The following is a 24822-nucleotide window of genomic DNA, read 5'->3' as shown; positions in this document are numbered from 1 at the left end:
GGGAGAGGAGAGACCATTATTGACAGGCTTTGGAGCAGAGCAGCTTGGCGTGAGGCAGCCTGACCACAGCGGTGGCCATGACAACCCCTGGGACTCCCCCATAAGCCCCTTGGGATTGTTAGCATTCATGCAGAGGAGTAATGCCATGCCAAGCGGCTTGCATTACCTAAGCAGGGCATAGGCTAACCCGCAGCGCAATAACGTCAAAGAGTAATCGCAAAGCAAAATATAATACACAAGGACAAGACGTCTTGAAAAAAAACAACAATTTTATTCTGACATGATTGCTTTTGTGACCATCTTATTTCTTGTCTTGGCTCGGGAGGCATTTTTATTGTAAAGGAAGAACCACAGATTGTATTTTTAATGTAAATTAAAACCTACTTAAAAAAGAAAAAGAAAAAAAAAATATTACATTTTTAGATGTTTTAATTTAATCCAAAATGAAGGCTACACTAGAGAAATGGCTGCTCCTTGGTTGGATGGAGACAAACAGCCAATCAGGGCTACAGGAGCCTTTGAGATTCCACCCCCTGCATGCAAGTTAGCCAGTCACAGTGCAGTGTCTGCAAACACACACATACACAAATGCACACATTCCATGATGTCTTCCTCTCCATGGGAGATTGAGACAGTAAACACAGTGGTCTGTATTAGAGGAGTCAGCGGGGAGATGAAGAGTCATAATAAACCCCTTAGAAAACAATGCTGGACTCGTATGCTCTCCATTGATTATGGAAGCGTATCACAGTGATGACAACTCTGAGCCAAAGGAGCATTCTCAGAAACTGATTACAGTTACAAAAATGCCCCTGGAAAAAAAAGATAACCTCATAGCACTAGCAGAGATGACATTGAGATGATGCACAATACAGTAGATAAATCAACCATGGCCAGACTGGCGATAGGGGCGAGGTATGTATATTTGCGTTTGTCTGTATGTGTGTGTGTGTGTGTATGTTTGTCTGTGTGTGCGCATGTGTACAAGATGGCGTTTCCCCCTTCCTTCTAATCCAACCCTATGGAAACCCGTCCCCAAGTTCTATTCGGCCTGGGCGTCGTAGTTGGCCCCGCCGGCCTTCTTCAGCTCATTGCGGAGGTAGTCTTCCTCCAGCTCCCGGGGATCGCTGATCATAAACTCCTTGGCAAAGTTCTGCACGGAAAAAGGACAGCAAACACACTATGAGTGATTGAGAGGCAGGACGTTGGATTTTTTGCATGAACGCAACCGATTTGTTTACAGTGAAAATGGACATCTTTATCTGCGTGCCTGGGTGTGTCAAATTTTGTAAGTCTGAGTCAGAGAATTTGCATACGGCATGAGCGAGGGAATTAGAAAACGCAAAACCCACCTGCACAATGTCTTTTACCAGTGTCTTGTCGGTGCTAATCTTAGCTCTTTGCAGTCCGCTGATGTTCTCACCAATCCAAGTGATGAGGGTGAACTTGGCACGCTTGCTCATGGCGTCGCCCGTCGTGATCCTCACAAAACCAAAGAGACGGGAGTCATCTGAGAGTTAGAGAGAAAGCAAGGAGGAACCTTATCAAGGAGGATGCGTGCCATTTTCTTGAATTTCATTTGTTTATTGTAAGACTGTCAATTGATTAAAAATGTTGATCAAATTAAATACATGATTAATGAAAAGCCTCTAAATTAAGATAAATCAGACCTTACTCTGGCAGACAAGAACCATATTTAATATACATGGTCAATATAGTTTTTTTCCCTTTTTGAAATACATCAGTTTTTCTACAACGGACCTATTTGCCACAAATTAAAATTCAGCAGGATTATTTTCCCCAATTAAAAAGCCAGACAATAAAGAAAAATTAAGACAGAATAATATTATAATATATATATTAATTAATTAGTGCTGGGGGAAAAATAATCGTGATTAATCGCAACCAAAATAAAAGTTTGTGTTTACATAATATATGTGTGTGTACTCTGTATAATTATCTATATCTATATATCTATATCTATATATCTATATCTATATCTATCTCTATCTATCTATCTCTATCTATCTCTATCTATCTATCTCTATCTATCTATCTCTATCTATCTATCTCTATCTATCTCTATCTATCTATCTATCTATCTCTATCTATCTATCTCTATCTATCTCTATCTATCTATCTATCTATCTCTATCTATCTATCTCTATCTATCTATCTATCTCTATCTATCTATCTCTATCTATCTATCTATCTATCTATCTATCTATCTATCTATCTATCTATCTATCTCTATCTATCTATCTATCTATCTATCTATCTATCTATCTATCTATCTATCTATCTATCTCTATCTCTATCTCTATCTCTATCTCTATCTCTATCTCTATCTCTATCTCTATCTCTATCTCTATCTCTATCTATCTAAATAAATAAATACACACACTCATGTATATTACATATATAGAAATATTTGCATATATATACACTGTATATATAATTTCTTATATACAAATATCATTTTTTATAAAAAATATAAAGAAATTATTAAATATATACATGCATGTGTGTGTATTTGTATATACATAATAAATTATACACACACATATATTATGTAAAACACAAACTTTTATTTTGGATGTGATTAATCACAATACATTTTTCCCCAATATAAATCTTTTTTATATTTATTTTATTATCTATATACCGTGTGTACCACTTACATCCACTTTGCCATTAAGTTTGTCAATCTGTCAAATATCTCTGCAAGCACTGGGTCTGTATTTTTTAAAGTCAACAACTTATTTCGCTTTTGTAACCTGATATTTTCAAGTGAAACCATAATCAACTAGAAAACTGAGTGAAAAGTGAGGGGTGGAGCCATGGTGCCTGCAGGGGTGGGGTTAAATAAGTAAGAGATTTTTTGTCAACTGAAAAGGAAAGGCAGAGCAAATTATAACATTTTGAAAAAAAGATATGTTTTTTTTTTATTTGGAATAACATGCATCAATGAATCGTGCAGAATAAAACCAGGAACGTGAGTGACTTCATGTTGATTTTGAGTTTGATTTCATGTTGACAAATATTAACATTAATGTGTTTCATTACTGTCCCTCCAGTTTATCTGAACTTTGTCTGTTGTTAAACAGCTTGGATTTGAATGAACACTGTCCCCATTGTAGCGAATGTTTTGAATCTACACTATTGCATTGTTTAGTTTTCCAGAGAAAGAAGTCATGACATAAAACGTAATCTGAGAGCATCACGTGCGAGCGACGGACAAGGCTGAGAAATTTAAGCTCCATGACATCACATCTCATGAAAAACAAGGAACAGAGAAAGTGGGTGAGGAAAGGAGGTGATCTAGTTAACCAACTCTATTGATAAGAGTGTAATAATTTATCTGTAACACTCCCTGTCTCTCACAGCTTAACAGCTGGCCACTTCCTCCCAAATGTGCTACAACTGCATTGCAGTGGCACTGGGACAGGATTCAAAGATAACATCAATTGCACCGAACTCTGGCGTGCCTCTGTTTAGACACAGTCAGTATCAGAGATAGCATTATGTGGAAAAAAGCTCTTAATAAACACTTATTAGTGATACACGCCTTTGCACTTTGTTCTTTATAGATCTGTGAATATAGTACTGCTGAAACTTCTGCTTATCTCTAAGTATTATAGCAATACATTTACACACATACACATGTATACACACACACATACACATGTATGTATATCCTAATTAGACAGACAGACAGATAGACCTTTCCTGGAAAACAAATGTCCATGTGAATCCCCTTGGTACTACTTGAGACTGATAATATCTGGTTTTCTGTTGTTGATTAACTAGGCTTAAGGTTTAAGAAGCTAAGTCAGGGAACCATGGGTAATACTGTCAGTTGTATTTGGCACATTGGCTGTTAATGTTTCAAGAGCAAAGTGGAGGATGAATCCAAGTCACATTATAGAGACTGTATTTCAATTGAAATGAAACCTCAAACAAACCACATTTGGGAAGTGACCACGTGCGTGTCATGAGTCAACATGCCAACAGTCAACAGTGGGAAAGCATGGACTCTAGTAAAAAGTGTCTTATTTTATGATTGTCGAAATGTGGAAATGATTCCACACACTTTTACTTCCTCTTGTGTGTCTGCAGCTCATTTCTGAACAACTCCCTTCCAGAAAGTCAGTGTATTTGTGCTGACTACATGTGTACTCTAAACTTCCAGGTTTCCAGGCTATGATGATGCAGCAAAAATAAATATTTTAAAATATTAAACTTGTTAGACATCACCTAAAACATAAGCTTTAGATGTAATGCTATGCTAAATGTATCATTTTATTAATGTGACCCGCTCTATAATTTTAGTCACTGACCCAAAAACCCATTTTGAGTTTAAGCATTAAAGTAAAAAGCTGAGTTTAACATGAGAAGTGAAGCAGAACACAAATGTAAGCAATGAAATCACATAAAAGCACATGATAACGTTAAAGTAATTAATTATGCTACTGACACACTTTATGATACCTCTTTATAAAGCAACAATTTTACTACTACAGCTTTTTTTAGAGGGGATTGCATAGCTCATTTACATAGAAGATTCTCAGAGTACTCAAGAACCTACAAAAATATATTTGCTGCTGGATAAAAAGCTTACGGACAGCTAAGTAATCATTTTTCATAAGTAAAGTTCAAGACTTAAGTTGTCACAAAGTATTCCCCAGCAATAAAAGAGCTTTTTGTAACATGATACTCCTCCATAAAGGAAGACATCCTTGATCATCTGTCAGAACACAATGGCGGAAGCCAAGGTATTGCAACACTTGTACAAGTTTACATCTGCTAGTGGCTACACAAATCTACTCATGGAAACTGAACTGAGCACCACGCCCAAATATCTGTTCATTAAAGGATGACAGAACGAGAGGCGAGAAATTACATCATTTCATTCTCTCAGTGAAGCTAGACAGTTATTTACAGTTATAAAATATACTGCATACAGAATTGTAGCTCATTAGATCCCCATTCCCCCAAACCACATTCAATTAGGCATCAATATGAGTTCTGTTGATCAATTGATTACTAATTCAAATTTGCTTGTATTTCGTAAAAACCTCTCATTAACAGCTCACCAGTTGCTCACCCTCTAACTATGTCATGTCATCTAGGACAAGTACGATATACCATATTTGGTATGGTCTACCGTGGAATATGAATTATTACTTCCTATCATGCAAGAACTAGACAGTGCACCCCAAATGAAACTTCTGACACTATTTACTCAGTCATGTTGTATTTTTAAAACCTGTATGAGTTTTTTCTTTTCTTCTGTGGAACTACAAAGGGAAGGTTAGAGCTTGTAAGACTCAGTCACCGTTCACTTCCATTGCATCTTTTTTGATTGTAAGTGAATGGTGACTGAGTTTGTCGTCAGTCCCTAACAAGGAAGGGAGAAAGGACGCCATACAGGTTTGGAACAACATGTGGTGAGTAAATTATTCTTTATTAAACTTTCATTCTATCCCTTTAACAATTGATTTAGTAATGAATTGCTTTGCACACACACAAAAAAAGTAATCCCAACATAAAGCAGGTAAATAGAAGAAAATTAACTCACCTGTACACTGACTCTTGAATTCTTCATAGTCGGTCCCGTGACCAGCTGGTACAATGGTAGATCCGTCATACGTAAAAGATGCCCTGTAAACATAAAATGTATATTTTAACTGTTGCCAAAACGCTGGATGCGTTTAATTTAGCAAGCAGCCAACCTAGACATTTTTTGGGGAAAATGCTGCCTATGTAGGCTGCAAACTAGATTTTGAGACACTGCCCCTGGGTTAAAAGACCCATCCCTACATGTTGCACCACAGACATGTATGTCATAAAATCAATTAAAAACAGCGTTAAAAGGTATCGTTGGAATGAATCAAATTGTTGAAACAATGTAACGTTCCGCCAGCACGCGCCAAACAGCACATATCTGGATGTGCGTTTGCTGCAAATCAAGGCTTCACTCACCAGCATATATCTGAGCTGTCGTCTCGCACCAGATTGTATGCCTCTCTGCAAGCCTCTTTGTCAATTCGCGTTGCCATTTCGACGATGCAAAGGAAGATAACGTAACTAACTGCAGAACAAAGCCGGGGGAATAAGAGGAAACGCAGATAAATTCCAAAGTGCGGCTGAGGGACTGCTGGTGTGGCAGGAAGGTCTCTTCTCTCAGTGGGATGGAGAGGCAACTAATTTTACGACTCGATTCATTTCCTATTGCCTCTTAATGGGCGTTAGTGATATTTGTCTGTCAGGTTGCTGTTCCAGTGAATCAGAGAGCTTTTCACCTCCTCCTAATGGCCAACCTGGGTATTGAGCTACATTAAATCCACCCAGTTCTGTTTTGTCATAACATTTGTTCTGAGTTACTCTGCCATCTTGTGGACCTGGGTTGATTCCGACGTTGCTTTTTTCGGCAATAGTTGGATTACGATAATTAGCCTATAGGTGAATAGCAGCCATACATTTTAAATTCAATTAAACGTTTTATTTTGACTCAAGAAAATGAAGGCTAGGGCCATTACAATTGTTTGCATGGTTACAAGAAGCACATCCCTTAATTCCCTTGAAATTCTCATTCAGAATAGAATAATAGGCAGGTGGCACAATGGACATACATACACACATTCCTAGATAGATAGATAGATAGATAGATAGATAGATAGATAGATAGATAGATAGATAGATAGATAGATAGATAGATAGATAGATAGATAGATAGATAGATAGATAGATAGATAGATAGATAGATAGATAGATAGATAGATAGATAGATAGATAGATAGATAGATAGATAGATAGATAGATAGATAGATAGATAGATAGATAATTGAATAGATAGATAGCCTTTAATTGAAGCTTAATATAGGCTTCTGTGGCTGTGCGTTTACATTTGAATTTTTGACAGTTGAAGATTGAAGGGTTTTGGCTGTGATTTGAACATTTCATCATCAATGTCAATCCCAAAGTATATGGGATTTTGGTGAGCTGTGATCGTCGGTTTAAGAAAAACTGTAAGTCGGACCAGTCAGAAAAGACTATTTTTGCCGAATTTGGTGGTCATAGCCTGTCGAGTTAGTGTTAGAAATGTAGTCTTAGAAAAAGGATCTTAATAATAAAGCTTAAATATTAGATCAGTATGTTGTCTTTGTCAAACCAATTTAATTATAATTATTTTCACATTACAATAGGCTACTACTATTTTTGTTAACGTTTTAATATAAGTTAGAGGAGATGACCAGTGAGCCAATAAGCCCCTTTCATATACTGTATTATTATTATTATTATTATTATTATCATTATTAGTATTATTATTATTATTATGTAGACTACAGTCTGAATTTCATCAGGGCGAAATTGAGTACAAAACAGTGACTTTTATTTTGAAGTAACGTGTAGGTCAACACGGAAGTGAGAACTCAACTTCACTGTGCCACGGTCAAAATAACTTGTTTATAGTCGCACGCGGGTATTTAATTAGTAGTTATACGGACAAAGAATGGAAAAATGGTAAAATAATATCTGCTTTTGACTATACGACTGTTGTCACAGCTGTTTCGATAAAATATGTCCAATTAAATTGAATATGAGTGAAATGTAGTCACGAGTTATTGTGTAAATGCCCCTTTTCTTTTGTATTCAGTCTTTGTCTTTTTTACTATGTCTGTTCCTGTTTTGAACGTTTTATAAATGTATATAATATGGTTACATTAAATTACCCTCGATAATTAATTTTGATTACGATATTTTGCAGATAGTCTTATGGCAGGTGGCACAATGGACATTGGGAAGCAATCTCGTCTTTCACGTCCTCACAGAATAAGTGAATCTTCAAAGGTATGCATAACAGTGTTGTTATTGTTAACTACAAATCATTCAAATCATTTTCGATAATTGAAATAAACCTGCAATAAAATATAAATATCAGATGAAAAACTTAAAAATCTTAAATGAAAATTAACTGAAATAAGTTCAAGTTGAAGCTTGTTCAATTAATACTGAAAATATAAAAATAAAAGCTAATTCAATGTATTAATACATTCTATAATAATGTAGAAATAATAATAAAATAACACTGATGCATAACCCTGTCACATTCTGTTTTTATAAATAATAATTAAAATTAAAGCTGCAAGCAGCATTTATCGGGGTTCAAGCAGTTAAGGCCTTTAAGCACACAAGCATCAAAAGACATTAAGTTTTATTTAGCAAGCATTTAACAACTGCCATCATAGATGAAAAAGTCAATTTACAGCCTATACAGGCAGTTTACCATAGGAAATATATGGTTTTAAAGCGTTTTTACAGTTATAGTTAGAGTCTTCTTATAGTCTTGCCTGATCTCCACCACTTTTATTAGTAGTACTCAAAGTGTGCCCATATGTATATATGTGTCAGATTTGTTGTAAATATGTAATTTTAATAAGGAGTTTAGACAATTATATTCAGTGGCGTAACGAACGAGCCAACACCGGGCCCTTAAGTAGGATTATCAAGGCAGGCCCCTTGATGACGCAATTGATGACGCAATGTTCGCGAGTAGGCTACCATGAATAGGGCAGGATATGATCATACACAGCATATAAGAGATGAGATTACTAACAAAATCATGAGTAGCCTACGCTCACCAAAACAAAACAAAAAAACAACAAAAAAACAATGGGGACAGCGCACTATAAAACATTGTTAGGCCTAGGTCCAAATACATAAAAAAGATGCTCTCTTACATTATAGTGGGATTTTCCTGGCTTTCCTATGTGCAACTGCAAAGTTGTCGATTAGATCAGGATTGTGCGCACAGGCAATAGGCTTGTTTGAGATGCGCCTTGCCTCGCCTGAAATGTATGCTAGAGTAGGTGGCTGCAGTGAGAGGAGTGAAAAAAGCACAGGCAAGCCAGACAGTTCTCTCTACTCACAGTGGATCTGACACCTGCGAGATCAAAGATGGATATCGCGGGATTCACGCTCGTGCACAGTTTTGCTAATAAACTGGATGTAATTCAAGTTATGTTGCTTTTATATGAAAATAAATAAAATGAACAAGACACCCAAAGTACTTGTTATTTAATTCCATTCCAAATACATGTTTATCAATATTTCTTTCTTTAATACAGACATGTGTTTTCAGTTATTTTATTTTTTTATAAAAAATAAATTGCATAACCCAAAGAGATCGCACTGTCAGATAGTTTGGGAATATTCACAAACAACATATACACATAAAACATGATATTAGAGTTTTAAAATCAAACATTTTAAAAGAGAACAATACATCACAGTTGTTTAAACCAATGAGCATTAAGCTGTGTCGTCAGCAAGTCGTTTCCCATCATGCTTTTGATCAGCGCAGTCGGTGGAGAGCAACTGCGTGCGACTGCAGAATCCGACACGTGCGCCTTGCGCTCGCGAGATATTTTTGACATACATCAGCATGACATCAGAGCAAGGCAGACCGCACTCTGACACATTTGTAACCGGCATGCATCTCGTGCTGATCACCGGTGATCGGTTCTGCGAAGATTTTGCTCATCTCAAACAAGCCTATTCTCAATTGACCCTTTGCAGGGAGTTTTATTGACAGGCGATCTGACTAATCATAATCCGCCATTTTGTCCAACAAAGCAGTCAGGAAAGTTAGTAGATTAACATAGGAGGATTTAAATTTGAAAACCAAAGTGTACTGACGTCTTAGCACTTTAAAACAACATTCCTTTTATGTTCATTCATGTTTATTTTAATGATATAAATTAACTAGAAGGAAGAGATGATCGGTTCACAAGCAGCTTTAACTGAGCCTCGAGTCTACAGCGATCTATCAGACACATTAAAGAGTCACAAAATGGTATTTATTGTTTAAATGTCTCTAAAAAAATTACTACATTTGAAAGGTGAGACTTTGTTTCATATCAAAAGTACTCGTCTGTCAGCGCGCAGTCTTTTCTCTGATCCACAATGTATTTTTCACTGCGTGAGAACTTGGTGTGGTGTGAGAGTGGCATCGCTTGTCAGACATAGCAATAGTAACTAAAGTGGGCGGGTCTTTGCGAACGGTCATTGACAGTATGGACGGGGATTCGCCAGTCTCAATTCAAAACAAATTTCATCACAATCCATCATTGTTCGTTTCAAACATGTGAGAGCATCAAAATGATCCATGGGTGAAATTGATTGGATTTAATAATTTTGTTTGTCAGTTTCTATCATAATTTTAACATTTTGGCATTATTGTTTAGCTATTTACCTATGTTTTCAAATTTCCTTTGTTTTTTTGTTGTTGTCTCGATCAGACTAACGGCTTTGAAGATAACCACAATTTTTTAAAGCTCTAAATGACACTTACAAAAACCATAAAGCGAAACCTGGCATGTTTGGTATTGTTGGACTCGGCAAGGATTCTTAGGAGGCCACTCCTGTGAAAAAAACACGGGCTTGAAACTTCTAAGGCTCCTTCAAGGCAAAGCCAATGACGTATACTGAGTTTTTTGAGATACACCAATATTCTCATAGACTATCATGGCACCCTGGACAAAGACACCGCATGCCAATTTTCAGTAGACTAACGGTTGGGTGCGCTTATAGCTATTTTCATGATTTTTTTCACTGTTGTAGCGCCACAAAGTGGCCAATTGTCACGATTTTTTTTCATGTCAACTCAGATTGAGCTTATGAACATGTGTCCCAAGTTTAGCAAAAAATATCTCTTTCCGTTCACAAGTTATAACCATTGTAAAGTGCCACCTAGTGGCCAATTGTTGCGATTTTTTTCAAATGAACTCAGATTGAGCTCACGAAGATGTATCCCAGGTTTAGCAAAAAAAATCTCTTTCCGTTCACAATTTATAACCATTTTAGTAAAAATGGCCCTAGTGCCATCAAAGATTTTGGTTCCCCTTATCGACCGTTAATTTAAATTTTGAATTTTTTGGATGATTATTGATTGTCAGACTCCAGAGAATATTCTTGCAGTGGTTTGGTTCCAATCGGGCCAAAAACCTAGGAGAATTCAGCAAAAATTGGTTTTTCAAAAAAATGCAATTTACTCGAAATTGGCGCCTGAAGGGCGAGCAAATCGGAGATAGCCATTTTGTCCGCCTTGAGCCAAGGATTCCAACGATATAAGACACTTGATCCTGGGACAAACAGTCTAAGAGTTATGAGCAATTTTGAACTTTTGGTTGCTGTAGCGCCACCTATGGGCCATTCGGGGTCATACTCTGATAGGTTGTCCCCAAACTGAGGCCTACCATCTGGCCAGGTTTCATGTCTCTAGGCCTTACGGTTTGGCCTGCACGATGCGTTTTACGAATCCTTACAATTACAATAGGGTTTCAGCATTTCATGCTTGAACCCCTAATAAGAAGGAAGGCTTTTTGCCAGTTATAGCGCCACCTATGGTCCGATCTCCATGAAACTCTGCATGCTTCCTCACCATGTTCTGGCACATATGCTCATCAATTTTGGTGAAGTTCTGAGTTTTCATTTGGGATGTATAGGCTTTTTAGTGTATTTTGCCACGCCCCTTTTCTAAATGACCCTGTTACAGCCACCCAAATGCCAAAGTTCAACTTTTTTTTGATAATTATTGATCTAGAGAGTCCAGAGAATTGTCCTAGACTGGTTCGGTTCCGATCGGGCAAAAAACCAGGGACTAGTTCGCAAAAGTAGGTTTTGGACAAAATTCAACATAGCAGAAACTTTTCCCTGCCTACATCAAAATAAGAGATAGCCATTTTGTCTGCCTTGAGCCAAGGATTCCAACGATATAAGACACTTGATCCTGAGACAAACAGTCTAAGAGTTATGAGTTATGAACTTTTGGTTGCTGTAGCGCCACCTATGGGCCATTCGGGGTCATACTCTGATAGGTTGTCCCCAAACTGAGGCCTACCATCTGGCCAGGTTTCATGTCTCTAGGCCTTACGGTTTGGCCTGCACGATGTGTTTTACGAATCCTTACAATTACAATAGGGTTTCAGCATTTCATGCTTGAACCCCTAATCATAATATGATATAAACATTTATTGACACTCAAAAGCAATATTTGTATAGTAAGTTAAAGGTACCCTCAGTAATTTTTACTAATTATAAGTTCACACATCAATAAATTAACAACGTAAAAAAAAATTAATAGATAAAAAAAAACATTCAAATCTTCTGCACTCATACAACATGAAGACTCCAGGTATATCAGTCTGCTAGAAAACGTTTTATTCTTCATGAAGTGGGCCCTATGAGCGTCACCATGTTGGCGTCACATCACTAGCTAACAAACCTCATGCACCCAGGTGTCAGTACTGGGATGATAAGAATTGGGATAAGAAAAACTGCATGTTTAATATTTAGAGAAACTTTTAAAAAGTCTGTTTCAAGTGTCTTGAAACTATCATGCACTAACTTTGATGTACAACAGGTGTATCGATGGGCAGACCAGGCTAACTACCTCCTTCGAGGTTTAAATGAGCAAAGACAGCATGGCCAGCTGTGTGATGTCGTTCTGGTCGCCGATGACCAGCGGATCCCTGCACATCGGGCTTTGCTTGCAGTGTCCAGCCCCTACTTCCAGGCGATGTTCACCTTGGGCATGCGAGAGGAACACGAGGCAGAGGTAGAGCTGGTGGGAGCCTCATACGTTGGTGTTAAAGCAGTAGTGGACTTCCTGTACAGTGGAGAGTTACCACTCGATGGTGGAAACATCGACTACGTCCTGGAAACTGCTCACTTGCTGCAGGTGTGGCGAGCTGTAGATTTCTGTTGCCAGTATCTGGAGAAAGAGGTACGTGAGGACAACTACTTGTACCTTCAGGAGCTTGCCTTCCTTTATAGTCTAGACCGGCTGGATGCCTTCATAGACCGCTTTATTCTGGAGCATTTCACCACGCTTTCCATCACATCCGAGTTCCTCCAAGATGTGCGGCTGCCCAAGCTTTGTGCTTACCTCGCAGATGAGCAGGTGCAGCACGAGAATGAGCAAGCTCTTCTGCAGGTCGCCTTACAGTGGTTGAATCAAAGACCAGAACGTCTTGTGGTCGCCCAGCAGCTTCTCTCCAACATCCGTTTCGCTCTCATACCGCCGGAGGACCTCATAGGACACATATTGCCAGCCATACGTTCCCTGCTGCCTCCAGATGCAGGCTGTGAGGCGTTAGTGGAGGATGCAGTGGGCTACCACACGAGACTGAGCGCCCAGCCTATACTCCAGACAACACGCACAGGCCTTCGAGGAGGTGTGGAGCGTCTGCTGTTGGTGGGAGGAGAGGTGTCTGAACGTGGAGAGGAGTTGAGTGCCGAGGTGTGCTGGCTGGATGAAGAAGCAGGAAAGTGGGTTGTCGAGACACAGCTGCCAGCTCAGAGGAGTCACCACTGTGTTGCAGTTTTGGGGGGATTTATCTTTACTGCAGGTGGGAGCTCCTCGCGGGACAATGGGGGAGATTCTGCAAGCAACTTGCTGTATCGATATGACCCCCGAAGCAACTTGTGGGTTAAGGTAATTTGCTTCACTCCTGACAGTTTAAAAAAGTCAGTGACATTTAAGTTTCAACAGCAGGGCTCCAGACTATGACTAAAGGGGATTTATTTTGTTTTTTTATTACTACATTTATTGCTATTTATTATTGTATGTGTTAATTACTACACAAGCATATCTTCATCCAAACTCAAGAACAATGCTTTACTGTCAAATGTGCACATTTATGGGACAAATAGAGAAGACCTTACATAGTGTAGGCTACCGTTATGATTTTATTACCCTAGAATGAGCCATTTCTATCTACATACATCGCGGGTCCCCTTACAGTGAAGTCACCATTTTGCGCCATCATGTTTCTACAGTAGCCCTAAACGGACAAACTTCTTTACAGAGCACTAGTCACTCTCTGCTCTCTCCGACGATGACATTTTTGTCCTGTGTCGGCCCCCGTGGCTTCTCTATGTGCTTCGAAAGGAAGGGGTGAGCGTTGGATGATTGCAATTCACAACCTCACCGCTAGAATTCACACACTGCACCTTTAAGCGCTCGTAAAAGAGGTGTGTCTTAAGCTGCTTCTTGAAAGATGTGATGGTTGCTGCGGTTCAGCTGGAAGGTCGAAGTTGGTAGTTCATTCCATCAGAGAGGAACCGAGAGGGTGAAGGTTTTGGAGAGTGACTTTACCTGGTTGTGAAGGAGCAATAAAAATGTCACACATTCAGTGACCTTAGCTGGTAGGAGGGAGTATAAACTTGTAGGAGATAATTGAGGTAGAAAGGTGCTGTTCCAGTGGTATCTGAATGCCTTAAGTTCTGGCCACAACAGAGCCAGCAGAATGAGATGAGGAGGGTTAGAGTGTGATATGGGTTCTCCTATGCTGCGACATTCTAGAACATCTGCAGGGACTTGAGGTGATGAAACACCTGGCATCTTTTTGAGCAATGTTTCCGTCAATGGGCAACCAGGTGAGACACAGGGCCCACGACAATCTAAAGTATCCAGATAGATATTTGTTGCCCATTCTCAATGGGAAAGTGTCCAAGCAACATCGCTCTGCAACATTGCTCAAAAAAGTTGCCCCGTGTATCTTCACCTTTAGTTGTGCTGACTGGAGTCCAGTCTTGAGATGACAAGAGCTTGGACAAGAAGTTGTGTTAGCATTACTCTGACAGGAAGGGTCTGGTTTTGCAAACCTGCACGACCAGGCCGTTGTTGAAATATGGGTTGAAAAACTCAGTTGGTCATCAAACCCCTAGGTTCCTTGCTTTCCTGATTGGCATTAGTGTTGTGGACTCCGGTTGCACAGTAATGTTGTGATCAACTAACTGACAGATCTGCGGGAATTACAAGGAGCTTTGTCTTTGCAAGGTTGAGCTGGAGATGAAGCTCCTTCATCCAGGCTGAAATGTTTGAAATGCAGGCAGAGACACGAGCTGGGATCATCAGGTTGAAATAACAGATAGAGCTGTGTGTCATCTGCATAGCAGTGGTAGGAGAAACCATGCACCTTTATGATCATTCCCAGTGAAGTTGTGTAAATGGAGAAAAGAAACGGAGCGAGCACTTAACCTTGAGGCATCCCAGTGATTAGCTGATGTTACTCAGATACCCCTCCTCTCCATGAAAACCTTGATAGATCTGCCTGTGAGGCAAGACTGAAGTACCACACCAGATGCCAAGTCAGAAATGGTGGTCAGAAGGATCTGGTGGTTTGCAATGTCAAAGGCAGCTGACAGGTCTAGTAGAATAAGGACAGATTTGCCTGTACTAAAGTATTTTGTTTTGGTTGTAGTGGCAACAGAAACACTAGAGGAGAAAGAGGATATGAGAAAATGATACTTGCTTAGGTCAGCTGGGTCTTTAGTCTTGCGCCATCTCCTCTCAGCAACTCTGAGCTTGGTTCGATGGTTACAAAGAACATTTGTAAGCCAGGGGCTGGAGTTTGTCACAAGTTTGTCACAGTTGAGAGGACAGATGTTATCCAGGCATTATGTTAAGGTGGAACATAGAATGTCTGATGCTTTATTGACGTCCAGAGAAGAGAAGTGGTTTGTGGGAGGGAGAGATGCAGAGACCACTCAGAAAAGTGTGTAGGAGAGAATGGAGGTTATGGCAGAAGGTGATCAGAGGAGGATTCAGTGGTAGCATGAAGGCAGAGAACTGGAGAAATAAGTGGTCAGAAAGATGTAGTGGAGTAACAAGATGATTATCAGTTGTACAGTTACGTGTGAGGATGAGATCTAGCTTTTTGCCTCCTATAGCTGCGTTTCCACCGAAATTACCCGGAACAATTATTCCCAGGAACTTTTTTCCCCCAGACCTGTTGTGGTCTGCGTTTCCATCATAGTCTAAAGTACCGTGAAGATTAGGCAAATTATTGCAGTGACGTAGGACTCCGCGCAACTTTCAAGTTCCCACTGGATTTCGTCCTCCCCATAAGCTTAATAAAGCCTGAACCTCGTCGTTGGTCCATCAGCATGTTCTGCGCCCAAGTCCCACCCCGAAAGTTCCTGAACTTTTGAAAAAGTACTACCTCACGAGCAGGGACTCTGAGGGTACCACCCCAAAGTTCCTAGTTCCTGGGGAAAGTTCCTGCGGTGGAAATGTGGCTTATGTGTGTCGCAGGGGTGTGCTGTCTTGTAAGGTGGAACAAGGCTAGAAGAGTTAGAGGTTTGTCTAGGTCAGGGTTCCTTAAATCTTGCCCTGGAGGGCCAATGCGCTGCAGAGTTTAGCTCCAACCCTGATCAAATTCACGTACCTGTGATTTTCTAATGATCCTGAAGGCATTGATTGGTGTGTTCAGGTGTGTTTGATTAGGGTTAGAGCTAAACTCTGCAGGAAAGTGGATCTCGTGGGCCAGATTTAAGGATCCCTGGTCTAGGTGGATGTTGAAGTCACCAAGAACTACCAGTCGCGTGCCATCCTCCGGAGAAGAGGACAGCAGCATGTGCAGCTCTTCCAGGAATTTGCCTAGTTGACCTGGTCACCGCTAGATGACAATATATTGAAGTTTGGCAGGTTTAGTAACAGTAATGGCATGATATTCAAAAGATGTGTAATTGCAGGGAGAAGAGAGAGGAGAGAATTTACAGGTCTTGGAAATGAGTAGACATGCCCCACCACCACCACACCCAATTGGACGAGAGGTGTGGGAGAAAGTGAAGTTGGTGGAGAGTGAATGTCAAATGTCAAATTAAAGGCCCCCTGAAATCAAAATGGAAGTTTTTTTAGCTTTTAGTATGACTTTGTTAGCCTTAAAGCTACACTGTGTGATATTTTCCCCCATCTAGTGGTGAAAAGGTATATGACCATCCAGTGAATTTTAGTTTCTGTTCCTGTCAATTCCGATTTCGTTTCAACTCCTACGGTGGCCGATTTAGTCCAAGATTAACATGGCTTCCAGTTCGACCTCGTCCACATTCGACACGGTGCCTGTGGGATATTCTGTGCGCAGTGGGATGGTTGGAATTCAACTGGCCTAATTATTCGGCTAGAAAGAACTGCAGCTAATCCAGAGTGAACTTTGATGATAGTAATGTTTATTCAGTCATCCAATTGCAAGGCATAAAAAGGTTTGCGTGGATATGTAAATAAATGTGGTTTCTGTGAGAGAACAAATAAGGATGGTAAATATAAGTATAGTTATACAGTTCTTAACTATGTATGTATAAGTTACATTTGTATAATGTAACCGTAAACCAGAGCTTATTGTACCATATATAGGCGCTAAAGGCAGCTGCATTAAAAGGAGCGGAGCTGCCGCTGCTAACAAGCGGTGTCCGGTTACAAAAGTGTGTGCGGCGCTTTAACGTTAGCACTGCAGTGCGCTCTGTATAACAATTGTTAATATGCCGATCAGACCTGATACATATTTCCATCAACATACATTACAAGCAAATATTTTCTATAAACGAATAAACATTGTTGATAACAAAATAACTGAATGATTATTCAAATAGGTGAGCATTACGCTATTGTATGTTGACACAAAAATACTTCTGAGGTGACATCAACTGAATTACGCGATGACACACTCTGAAACACATCTACAATGACAATAACTATTATTACTTACGGAGTTATTAACGCACAGAAATACCACACAAGGAAAAACAGACTTTTGAGGAATAAACAAGCCAGGAAAACTCCGTATAACTCTGTTACTGGACGCTGCTGAGATGAAAACTCTCTGCACATGCACCAGACAAGTCTGAACAAGTTGACGCGCACATGCGCGAGGCAGAGAATTTTGTACAGTGCCATCGAGTATTAAAACCGGTTAAAACGTGAAAAGCGAAGCTTGAATTTACGGGTATGTCCCTCTTTGGCTAATGTACTTTCAAGATGGAGGGGCAACATGGCGACCACCGTTAGATCCCATTACCTTATGTATTTTCAATGGCATATTATAAACTTACGAAAATACTTTATTACTTGAAAGAAGTAAATATACATTAATGAGCACATATATTTTTGAAAGAACTAAGTGTTTTTAGCTAAGAATAGACTAAAAAAGTTACACAGTGTAGCTTTAAGGTTATGAATAAGCTGGCGTGTTCCAAAACAATGACAAAATTCGCATTTGGGAGATATAAGCATTCAAAACCGTTAAAATGGATCACAGATTTTGATGACATCATTGCAGACTTCACCTTCTCATCAAATCTTACTGTCCAATCAAATAGTCTCTAGAATCTGAAGCCCCGCCCCCTACACTATAAATAGACCCTGAAGCTGCGTCTGAAATCGGTCAGCTGTTCACACATTTACTATTTTCTATATGGTGAACGGCACATAGCGCACTATACAAGCGATAGGAAACGATTCAGACAGTGTAAATATGCTTTCAGTTGAGGCAAATTAAGTCTGGTTTCACGTTACTTTCACGCGCACCGCCGCAGCGCACACACATAGTCTAGACCAGAGCCGTTGACTAGAGACACGAGAGCGCAGCGTGGATCATATGCGCGAGTCGGCGCATACAACAAAACATATCGGACCCATTTAAATTCTGCACAGAATGCTGTATTTCAAAACGATATGGAGGAGATTATGATGATTAACAAAACGCTATTGGCTGTTTAAAAAAAGGGGAGGAGCTGCTAACAGCTTGAGCCGTTTTAGGGGAAATTACGTCAACACATTGAATAATTCTGCGTGTTTCAAGGCACTTCAGTGGGACTTTAAGTGTTTATTCAAAAAATAAAATAGCAAGCATGTCCCCAAGCATGTCCCCAAGCATGAGACAAGTAGACAATTGTGCCGGAGTTTGAATGTTAATCCAAGTGATGTGCTGATCTGCAGGGTGCCCCTATGAACCAGCGGCGTGTGGATTTCTTTCTGGGAACCATGGGAGACTGTCTTATAGCTGTTGGGGGACGGAATGATAGCGGTGCTTTGTCTACTGTTGAAGTGTACAATCCTGCCGAGGACCACTGGGCTTATGTTGCTGGATTGCCAAGGTTGGTTGTTTTTTACATTTATTTTTCATAACATTGCACCAGTTTATGTGGATATGAACGAGGGATGGCGAAAACTAAACATTTTCATGACCGACCACCGAGCCTCATTAGCCGGTTGAAACCCGTTAACCGATTAGTTTAAAATATGCTGCGCTATTTGAAATAACAGCCGCGAGCTGCGGCTGCAATTTCGCAACTCTGTCGCATCTCTCTGCCGCTCTGCCTCCCGCTCTCAGCACGAAGCTTCAGCCACGCCCTCCGTCAAGCGTTGACGCCGAAGACCCGTGTGAATGCGGCGTCACACACACACTGTCCCGAGGAGCTTGTTTGTAATCGGAGGACAAATGGCTCCTTAGTTTCGAAATGGTTTGGGTACAAGGTGAAAATAAAGGCATTTGTCTAGCGTTAGAAGCTCATTTGAAACATTGCCGCGGCTCATTTAAGAAAATGACAGAAAATGATATTTCCAAATGTAAGCCCATCTTATGCGGAATGTTGTCTAATAGACTGCAACACGATAAAACCAATGGATAAAACAGGCACCTTCAGAATGCGTAAGACGCACCGGCCAAGGCAGGTCTAACTCACTGTGTGCCTTCTAATTAAGCACTGTATCACACAAGTTGCAACTTACATTTGTGTCCTTCTTTTTGGTGAAATGGTCCCACACACTACTTTTCTTTGCACGCTTCATACTGTCGTCTGCCCTGGCTCTAACCGCAAACCTTGTGAGCGCGCAAACCCAAACGCTGTGACCTTGCGCCAAATGTTTTTATTGGTTTATTAAGTACAAACAGGCGAGTTATGAAAAATTGAGTGTGAGGAATTTGTTCACTTCACACAAAAAGATTTTGGAATGAGATGGCTAACTGTAGTAGCGTTTAGTCCACTGTCTATAATAGCCTAATTTAGAGATCACTTTTTTTTTTTTTTTACCGACAACCGACAACTTTGATCGGTTAAAGCTACACTATGTAACTTTTCCGTCCACTAGAGGTCGCCTGTTCAAAACAAAGGCGTAGTTTGATGACGGCACGTTTGAGCGCAGAATCTCGGGACATGTGGTCTTCAGCTCACAGCCGGTGGGAAACAGTCAGGATAGGACTCGGGCAGAAATCATGTTCATGGATGCGTTTATTAACATTACTGTGGTGAAGCAGAGCAGGACCGAGTGTTGTGGAGCTGAACAAGGCCGCAGGAGCGATTGAAGAGCGGGACTGTTATTATGGCATAGTCGCTGGCGGGACTTTTATTATGACACGGTTGCCGGCGCCACTTCCTCTTTTCCAGTCATGAGTTTGAGGTAACGCAACTCTGTTTATCGTATTAGATATATCTGAGTGTGTTGAAAAGGAAGTTATGACGTACGCTCGGCGGCTGCTATGACACTTGTTCACACTGCAGTGAGAGTAAAGTGTTTCACTGAATAAAACCGGAGACCGAGGGTGACGCAGATATGACGCAATCGACAGGCGACTCCCTCACACGCATAGCTCACACGTCCCGGTTCCTTGGTTAAAATAGCAATTTTCTCACGATTTACAAATAGTTGAAAACATTTGGGATATTCTAAGTACTCAACTGAACAAAATATATAACACTGGCCTAGTGGTTTCTGGATATTTTACTGCAAAAATCCTACATAGTTCACCTTTAACGTTGATACGGTCAACCATCGGTCAAACGTTCATCGGTTAACATCCCTAATATGAACTTTGAATCCACTTTGAATCAGAATCAGAAAGAGCTTTATTGCCAAGTGTGCTTGCACACACAAGGGATTTTTCTTGGCGCTGAAGCTTCCAGTGCACATATACAAATACAACAGGAACATGGTAATAACTTAATGACTTACTGCCGGCAATGCGGGCCAAGCTCCTGCTCTGATCGTACAGGGACCGAACAGCCCTAAGCAGGGGGCCGCCGACCCCACACTCCCAGAGCACCCTCCACAGAATACCACGGGGAACACAGTCGAATGCCTTCTCCAAATCCACAAAACACATGTGGACTGGTTGGGCAAACTCCCATGAACCCCCCAGCACCCTGGAAAGGGTATAGAGCTGGTCCAGTGTTCCACGACCGGGACGAAAACCACACTGTTCCTCCTGAATCCGAGGTTCCACTATCGGCCGAATTCTCCTCTCCAGTACCCTGGCATAGACTTTCCCGGGGAGGCTGAGAAGTGTGATCCCCCTATAGTTGGAACACACTCTCCGGTCCCCCTTCTTGAAAAGAGGGACCACCACCCCGGTCTGCCAGTCCAGAGGTACTGTCCCCGACCGCCATGCGATGTTGCAGAGGCGTGTCTGCCAAGACAGCCCCACAACATCCAGAGACTTGAGGTACTCAGGGCGGATCTCATCCAACCCCGGTGCCTTGTCACCGAGGAGCTTTTTAACCACCTCGATGACTTCAGCCCGAGTGATGGACGAGTCCACCTCTGAGTCCCCAGCCACTGCTTCCTCAACGGAAGACATGTCGGTGGGATTGAGGAGATCCTCGAAGTATTCCTTCCACCGCCCGACGATATCCCCAGTTGAGGTCAACAGGTGCCCATCTCCACTGTAAACAGTGTTGATAGGGCACTGCTTCCCCCTCCTGAGGCGTCGAACGGTTTGCCAGAATCTCTTCGAGGCCGATAGTCTTTCTCCATGGCCTCACCAAACTCCTCCCAGGCCCGATTTTTTGCCTCCACGACTACCCGGGCTGCAGTCCGCTTGGCCTGCCGGTACCGGTCAGCTGCCTCCGGAGTCCCACAAGCCATCCAGGCCCGATAGGACTCCTTCTTCAGCTTGACGGCATCCCTTACTTCCGGTGTCCACCACCGGGTTCGGGGATTGCCGCCTCGACAGGCACCGGAGACCTTACAGCCACAGCTCCGAGCGGCCGCAGAGACAATGGAGGTGGAGAACATGGTCCACTCGGACTCAATATCTCCAGACTCCCTCGGGATCTGGTCGAAGCTTCGCCGGAGGTGGGAGTTGAAGATCTCTCTGACAGGGGGCTCGGCCAAACGTTCCCAACAGACCCTCACAGTACGTTAGGGTCTGCCGGGTCTGTCCAGCTTCCTCCCCTGCCATCGGATCCAACTCACCACCAGGTGGTGATCAGTTGACAGCTCCGCCCCTCTCTTCACCTGAGTGTCCAAGACATATGGCCGAAGGTCTGATGACACGACCACAAAGTCGATCATCGACCTCCGGCCTAGGGTGTCCTGGTGCCACGTGCACTGATGGACACCCTTATGCTTGAACATGGTGTTCGTTATGGACAAGCTGTGGCTAGCACAGAAGTCCAATAACAGAACACCGCTCGGGTTCAGATCAGGGGGGCCGTTCCTCCCAATCACGCCCCTCCAGGTGTCACTGTCACTGCCCACGTGGGCGTTGAAGTCCCCCAGTAGAACGACGGAGTCTCCAGTCGGAGCACTTTCCAGCACCCCTCCCAGAGACTCCAAGAGGGCCGGGTACTCCGCACTGCCATTTGGGCCGTAGGCACAAACGACAGTGAGAGACCTATCCCCGACTCGAAGGCGCAGGGAAGCGACCCTCTCGTTCACCGGGGTGAACTCCAACACATGGCGGCTGAGCTGGGGGGCTAGAAGCAAACCCACTCCAGCCCTCCGCCTCTCACCATGGGCAACTCCAGAGTGGTAGAGAGTCCAGCCTCTCTCGAGAAGTGTGGTTCCAGAGCCCAAGCTGTGCGTGGATGTGAGCCCGACTATCTCTAGTCGGTACCTCTCGACCTCCCGCACAAGCTCAGGCTCCTTCCCCGCCAACGAGGTGACATTCCACGTCCCTAAAGCCAGATTCCGTGTCCAGAGATCGGGTCGTCGGGGGCCACGCCCTCGACTGCCGCCCGATTCGCTATGCACCGGCCCCTTACGCTCCCTCCTGCAGGTGGTGAGCCCACAGGAGGGCGGCCCCACGTCACTCCTTCGGGCTGAGCCCGGCCGGACCCCATGGGGGGAGGCCCGGCCACCAGGCGCTCGCATACGAGCCCCAACCCCGGGCCTGGCTCCAGGGTGGGGCCCCGGCTGCGCCATGCCGGGCGACGTCACGGTCCTTGATGTGTTTGTGAGCATAAGGGTTTGTGAACCGTTCTTAGTCTGGCCCGTCACCAAGGACCTGTTTGCCTTGGGAGACCCTACCAGGGGCATATAGCCCCAGACAACATAGCTCCCAGGATCATTCAGGTACTCAAACCTCTCCACCACGATAAGGTGACAGTTCAAGGAGAGGGAAAAAAAATCAGAAATAATTATAAAAGAAATTAATTAATAATCAAATAAATGCAGATTTGGTTGGTATAAAGAGAATTCTTTCAAAAACATTAAATCTGAAAAAATTCTGAACAGTAGTGTACTTTTGTCACAAATTGATAGCATCACACTCATGTTCATGTGATTTAATCACATAGGACTTTCTTTCCACTGTAGAACATAAAGATAATTTATTGGGGCTGACAAACTACAACAATATTCACCAAAAAAACACAATAAAGGTTCCTAAAATCTCATCCTTTCTTCAATTAAAAAAATAAAATTAAATCGTTCAATTAAAAAAAAGTGTCAAAGGTTATTATTAAAACTCACAAACAACCCTAAAACTTTTTTTTTTTCATCTTTTATCATAGATTCACATATGGTCATGCAGGGACTATTCACAAGGAAATTGTCTACATCTCTGGGGGTCATGATTACCAGATCGGGCCATACAGGCGTGACATGCTAAGTTATGACCCTAAAACTGCGGACACATGGACAGAACGACAGGCCATGATCTTGGCACGAGGCTGGCACTCTATGGCGACTCTGGAGGACAGAATCTATGTCATCGGGGGCAGTGATGACCATGAGGACAGCATGGAGCGCTTCGACGTGTTGGGAGTGGAGGCCTTTGACCCGCAGACAGATCAATGGACCAAGATAGGCCCACTCAGGTACCCTAACAGTGAGGCAGGTGTGGCGGTCTTGGATGGAAAGATCTACGTACTGGGAGGGTACACCTGGGAGGCCATGGACTTTTCTCAGGGCACTCAAGTATTTGATCCAGACAAGGGCCAGTGGGTCTTGGGTCCAAATCTACCGAAGCATATTGCTGGAGCTTCAGCATGTGTGTGCCTTGTCAGAAACCAGCGAAACAACAGTATAGAGGGTCACACAGAGAGAGACAAACAGAATTCCAGCCAAGATCAACACAGGTGATTGTCTGGGGCACCTTATTGAATTCAACAAAGTGATCTGAAGAACACTTTTATGAGAGAATTGACTTTGTGAATGTAGGTTGTCATAAGCCTGATGCCATTGGCTGTTTCTCAGATCCTTTTGAAAAGAGGTCAGCAGGAGATACTGTGATATGTTAGACTATGAATTGAAGTTGAAAAGCACAAGCTAATATTGTAGTTTTTGTTACAAACCTTTTTGGAGTTCTCAGTTACAATTAAAACATCCTGAAGTAACCATTTTACATGACCGTTTCCACTGTTCTTTGTTTGTTTGCTATTTTTTGGGGTGAAATTTTCAGTATTTTAAGTACATTATCATTCAATAGTTTGGGGTCAGTAAGACAAAAAAAAAGAAGAAATTAATACATTTATTCAGCAAACATTAAATTGATTTAAAAAAAAAAGATTTATAATAAATAAATGCAGTTCTTTTGAAATTTCTATTCATCAAAAAATGCTGAAAATATGCATCTTGAATTCTGCTAAATGTATTAAGCGGCATGACTGTTTTCAACATTGTTAATAGAAATTATCATCAAATCGGCATATCAGAATGATTTCTGAAGGATCATGTGACGCATTGAAGAATGCTGAAATTTACCTTTGCCAAATTACATTACATTTTAGAATATATTAAAATAGAAAACTATT

The 24822-nt window shown here is 41.7% G+C and overlaps 2 protein-coding genes across 2 annotated transcripts; one reads left to right on the top strand and one right to left on the bottom strand.

Annotated features, from left to right (window-relative positions):
- Positions 1-249: 249 nt before the first annotated feature.
- On the bottom strand, positions 250-6291 carry cotl1 (coactosin-like F-actin binding protein 1). Its single transcript, XM_079825083.1, has 4 exons — positions 5986-6291; positions 5582-5664; positions 1353-1510; positions 250-1153 (listed from the first exon to the last, which is right to left on the bottom strand). The coding sequence occupies exons 1-4, from the start codon at positions 6060-6062 to the stop codon at positions 1043-1045; spliced, it is 429 nt and encodes a 142-aa protein (XP_079681209.1). The 5' UTR covers positions 6063-6291; the 3' UTR covers positions 250-1042.
- A 1111-nt stretch (positions 6292-7402) lies between these two features.
- Positions 7403-24412, top strand: klhl36 (kelch-like family member 36). The gene is made up of 5 exons (XM_079824849.1): positions 7403-7527; positions 7772-7854; positions 12428-13501; positions 18785-18942; positions 23581-24412. The coding sequence occupies exons 2-5, from the start codon at positions 7780-7782 to the stop codon at positions 24149-24151; spliced, it is 1878 nt and encodes a 625-aa protein (XP_079680975.1). The 5' UTR covers positions 7403-7527; positions 7772-7779; the 3' UTR covers positions 24152-24412.
- Positions 24413-24822: the final 410 nt, after the last annotated feature.

This window comes from Gobio gobio (assembly GCF_949357685.1).
Source record: "Gobio gobio genome assembly, chromosome: 9".
NCBI lineage: Eukaryota > Metazoa > Chordata > Actinopteri > Cypriniformes > Gobionidae > Gobio > Gobio gobio.
The sequence above is the reverse complement of the archived record's forward strand: the minus strand, read 5'-3'. Positions and strand labels throughout refer to the sequence as shown.

Excerpts from the sequence above, each read along its gene's own strand:
- cotl1 (XM_079825083.1), bottom strand. The coding sequence starts at position 6,062 with ATGGCAACGCGAATTGACAAAGAGGCTTGCAGAGAGGCATACAATCTG. Across the intron at positions 1,511-5,581 it reads ATTCAAGAGTCAGTGTACAG|ATGACTCCCGTCTCTTTGGT; the intron begins GTGAGTTAATTT and ends TCTAACTCTCAG. Across the intron at positions 1,154-1,352 it reads TGGTAAAAGACATTGTGCAG|AACTTTGCCAAGGAGTTTAT; the intron begins GTGGGTTTTGCG and ends TTTTCCGTGCAG.
- klhl36 (XM_079824849.1), top strand. The coding sequence starts at position 7,780 with ATGGCAGGTGGCACAATGGACATTGGGAAGCAATCTCGTCTTTCACGT. Across the intron at positions 13,502-18,784 it reads GAAGCAACTTGTGGGTTAAG|GGTGCCCCTATGAACCAGCG; the intron begins GTAATTTGCTTC and ends GCTGATCTGCAG. Across the intron at positions 18,943-23,580 it reads TATGTTGCTGGATTGCCAAG|ATTCACATATGGTCATGCAG; the intron begins GTTGGTTGTTTT and ends CTTTTATCATAG.